The sequence below is a fragment of the Anastrepha ludens genome, chromosome 5, assembly GCF_028408465.1.
Source record: "Anastrepha ludens isolate Willacy chromosome 5, idAnaLude1.1, whole genome shotgun sequence".
Lineage (NCBI taxonomy): Eukaryota > Metazoa > Arthropoda > Insecta > Diptera > Tephritidae > Anastrepha > Anastrepha ludens.
In genome coordinates, this window is record NC_071501.1 from 57,209,326 (window position 1) to 57,213,827 (window position 4,502).

Sequence of the window (4,502 nt, forward strand, 5' to 3'; positions counted from 1 at the left end):
TTCGAGCCGGATATAGTCACTCCGCTTGCCTTTTGCATGTACGCATTCGCTTGTGTACATACATACGCGTAGCAAAAGGCGCAACGAATATTAAGAAAATTATTTTTGTGCATTAAATCGTGTGTACGTTTGTGCAGCCGTTCCTGCATTTAACATCGCGAAAATTCTAAAAACCCGTCGTTTGCTTTTCTGTCACATTAAAAATGTCGAATTCTACTAAAACGCGCGATTCCGCTCTCAATGCCATTAAACGGTATATGGCAAAAAGTATTGATGAGGCATTCACTATGGATGCAGAGAATATTGCAAGCTATCTTCAGTTATTGAGTGAACAGTGGGTTCGTTTTAACGTTGCTCAAGACGCTGTAGAAATTACTTGTGGTGCCGATGTTATTGAAATTGAAGAAAATGTGCGTATCCAAGCCGAAACTTGGTACTCTACAGCTTCAGCTAACTTTAGCCGCGTGAAAAATTGTCGTACTAAATCGCAAGATAGCTCCACAAAGGCATCTGTGTCCACGGTTATACGTTTACCGAAAATGGAGTTGCCCACATTCTCCGGTGACTCTACAGAATGGATTGGTTTTTTCGACGCGTTTTCTTCGTTAGTTGATAATAACTCTGCTTTATCAGATGGACAAAAGTTGCACTATCTCCGAAGCTGCTTGAAAGGTGACGCGTTGAAAATTATCAGTGGTTTTAAAATATGTGACGCAAATTACGTTGAAGCTTGGGGTCTATTAACATCGCGGTATAAGGTTATTCGTGTAATTGTGGAATCTCACCTTCGCGCGTTGGCTGAAATTAAAAGAGCTACGCATGACAATGCTGACGCGATCAAAGGTGTAATTGATGCGTTCCAACAGCATATTCGCGAGCTTAAAGCGTTGGGTCGTCCGATTGAGTTTTGGGATGATTGGTTGGTACATGAGGTCGTCAGTAAGTTGGCATTCGAAACGCGTAAGCAGTGGGAGTTATCGCTCGTTAGTGATGATCCTCCATCTTTTGAGCAACTAATAACATTTTTAGAGATAAGATGCCGATCGTTATCGATGTTTTCGTCGTCAACAACATCAGTACCAATTAAGGTTAAAACTGCATTAGCAAGCAAGTCGACAAATGTGTTCCACACGGTATCAAAACAAAGTAACGTGTGTGCATATTGTAGTGGACCTCATAAAATTTACAGTTGGAAAAATTTCGTGAATTGGACTTGTCTACAAAATCACAGTTCGTGAAGCAAGGTCGCATATGCTTCAACTGCTTAAGTTTAGGTCACTATAAAGACCGTTGTAATAGTGCTTCCACTTGCCGTATGTGTAAACAACGTCATCACACTCTGTTGCACGGTGCTTTGCAGTCAACGACCGTTACCGCAGTGAACAATTACGCGACGCATTCGTTATGCGCTGCTGACGCCACATCAAAGGTAAGCGCAAAAGCTTTTGAACTTCCAGCAAGCGTCGACGTTCCACGCGTTTCTTCATGCTTGAACTCGAGCTCCAATCCACCCATAGCTGTAGAAAGAGTTGTGCTGTTATCCACCGCATTAGTGAAGGTACGCGACTGTTCTGGTAATTGGCAGCCCGCACGTGCACTTTTCGATTCTGGTTCACATGCTTCCTTTGTAACCGAAGCGTGTGTGCAACGCTTAGGCCTGCCACGATCAACATCTGAAGTTAACATTACTGGAATTGGGTCAGCGCAAGGAGGACGAGCTAGAGGTGAAGTATCACTTTCTCTTTCTTCTTTCTCTACAAATCAATGCTTTACTGTCAAAACGTTAATTCTGTCTAAAATTACAAGCGACTTGCCAACACAGACTATAGCTACTTCATCGTGGCCACATATCCGAGGTTTGTTTTTAGCCGATCCCCATTTTATGAAGCCTGGACGGGTCGATATATTGATTGGAATGGACGTTATGGATCAACTGATCCGTACAGAACTTCGTAAGGGTCCATCTGGAGCTCCTATGGCTCAACTGACGGTCGTTGGGTGGACTCTGTTTGGAAGCGTGAATGGATCTGAGCCTGATATGCCACGCTTACAGTCGTTACATTGCGATGTTCATTTGGATCGAGCATTGAACAAGTTATGGGAGTTAGAGGAAGCTCCGCAAAAAACGTATCTTACGCATGAGGAGCGTTACTGTGAAGACCATTTTGAAACAACGCATCGAAGGGAACCTAACGGACGGTTTGTCGTCGAATTGCCGCTGAAGCCCGATGTAGCTCTGGGAGAGTCGCGAAACTTTGCTATCCGGAATTTGTTACGACTTGAAAGAAGACTCGCTTGTGACTCCGATCTTCGTTTACGCTACAATGAATTCATGAATGAACTTATTGACATGAAACATATGCAGGTCACGTCAGAGACTATGAATCCAACGTATTATATGCCTCATCATCCTGTTTTAAAGGAAAGTAGTACCACGACCAAATTGAGGGTTGTATTTAACGCGTCCGCAAAATCAACTTCCGGAAATTCGCTGAATGACGCATTATTTATAGGACCTCAATTGCAGGAAGATTTATACTCCATCTTACTTCGCTTTAGAACACACCGCTATGCTGTAACAGCAGATGTCGCCAAAATGTATCGTCAAATCTGTGTATCCTTAAAACACGCCGATTTGCAACGCATCGTATGGCGTAACCACCCATCCCTGCCTATCCAAGATTTTCGCATGGTTCGCGTAACGTACGGAGTGGCAGCTGCGTCTCATCTAGCTATCCGATCACTTCAACAGACGGCAAGAGATTCGTCGAATGGTTGTGCTAGGGCTGTTAGTGTTATTCTCAAGGGTTTTTACATGGATGATCTACTTACTGTTGCATCTAGTAAAGAAGAACTTCGATTGTTGCAGCAAAATATTTCCGAAATATTGAGGGAAGGGGGGTTTGAACTTCGTAAGTGGGCATCGAACTGCGCTGAACTAATCGCAAGCATTTCCAATGCATCTACGAACATATCACATTATATTGTCGACGATAAGGATGTTCATGCTTTAGGTCTTATCTGGAACACAGAAGGAGACTATCTCACGTTTGTTATTAACTTGAGGGAACCGCCAGTTAAGTTGACCAAGCGCATGTTTCTATCAGATGCAAGTACGCTCTTCGATCCTCTGGGCCTACTTGCTCCCGCTACTATAAATTCAAAAGTTTCAAGACATATGGCGCACTAAGGTAGGTTGGGATGATATCATTCCTGAGTCTATCGCAACGAAGTGGTTGGAGCATCGCATAGAGCTCAAGCAATTGGCACATTTGAAGGTGAACCGTTGGTTTGGTACTGAAGTAGCTGGGTCATTTACGCAATTGCACGTATTCGCAGACGCGTCCGAGCGCGCTTACGCCGCTGTCTTGTATTCACGAACAACACAAAGCGACGGTAGCATTACTGTGTCATTAATTTCGTCGAAAACCAAGGTAGCTCCGCTTAAGCCGACAACGTTGCCATGTCTTGAATTATGCGCCGCTCATCTTGCTGCTAAACTAGTGCGAAGCGTGCTGCACTGCTGGTCTGAACTCCGTTATCCGCTTTTCGCTTGGACTGATTCTACTATAACATTGGCATGGTTACAAGCTCACCCCAGCAGATGGGTGACATTTATAGCCAACCGCGTAGCTGATATTCAAGAAGTTTTGCCTCCCGAATGTTGGAACCACGTTCGTTCTGAACAGAATCCTGCAGATTGTGCTTCAAGAGGTATAACTCCCTCCGAATTATTACGTCATCAATTGTGGTGGGCTGGTCCTATTTTCCTGAAAAGCACTGAACAATTGTGGAAGCAGAAAAAATCTAAAGAGCACACTACAGAGCTGGGCATACGAAAGAGTATTCGTGCCCATGTGATTAATTCTACAGATTATTGGTCCGTGATGACAAAAATACTCATCGTATTCTAAGCTGCGTCGAGTTATTTCCTATGTTTTACGTTTTTTGACTAACATTCGGGCTAACAGACGGCTTGATGTTATAAAGCGTTTTGGTACACCGAGCTGCCAAGAGTTATTTGAAGCTGAACTTCGCCTAATAAGGTATACGCAACGGTTTTATTTTTCTAATGAAATTTCTCTTTGCAGCGCTAAAAGACCAATCCCACTTCGCAGTAGTCTTTTGCGTCTGCAGCCCTTTCTGGATGAGACTTGTGTTCTACGTGTTGGAGGAAGAATAAAAAATGATGAAGTCGCTCCAGATGTTAGGCATCCCATTATCTTGCCTAAGAATTGTCCGCTTGCTAAGTTAATAATCTGCGAAATACACAAGGTTACTTTGCACGCTGGGCCCCGCATTATGCAAACTGTCTTGCAACGTCGTTATTGGGTTATCGGCGCTCGTAGCTTGATCCGTAATATATACCATAAGTGCGTGAAATGCACTTATTTGAACCGCAATCTTACCACACAAGTCATGGGTGATCTACCTGTCATTCGCACAACCTACGCCCGTTGTTTTACTCACACTGCTGTTGACTTCGCTGGACCTTACCTCTA

At 43.7% G+C, this 4,502-nt stretch overlaps 1 protein-coding gene across 1 annotated transcript; it reads left to right on the plus strand.

Annotated features, from left to right (window-relative positions):
* Positions 1 to 203: 203 nt before the first annotated feature.
* LOC128864727 (uncharacterized) lies at positions 204 to 3,914 on the plus strand. Its single transcript, XM_054104478.1, has 3 exons — positions 204 to 1,133; positions 1,190 to 3,113; positions 3,175 to 3,914. The coding sequence occupies exons 1-3, from the start codon at positions 204 to 206 to the stop codon at positions 3,912 to 3,914; spliced, it is 3,594 nt and encodes a 1,197-aa protein (XP_053960453.1).
* Positions 3,915 to 4,502: the final 588 nt, after the last annotated feature.

Coding starts and splice junctions, on each gene's coding strand:
- LOC128864727 (XM_054104478.1), top strand. CDS start 204: ATGTCGAATTCTACTAAAACGCGCGATTCCGCTCTCAATGCCATTAAA. Junction 1,134..1,189: donor CGACAAATGTGTTCCACACG/GTATCAAAACAA, acceptor TAAAATTTACAG/TTGGAAAAATTTCGTGAATT. Junction 3,114..3,174: donor CATGTTTCTATCAGATGCAA/GTACGCTCTTCG, acceptor AAAAGTTTCAAG/ACATATGGCGCACTAAGGTA.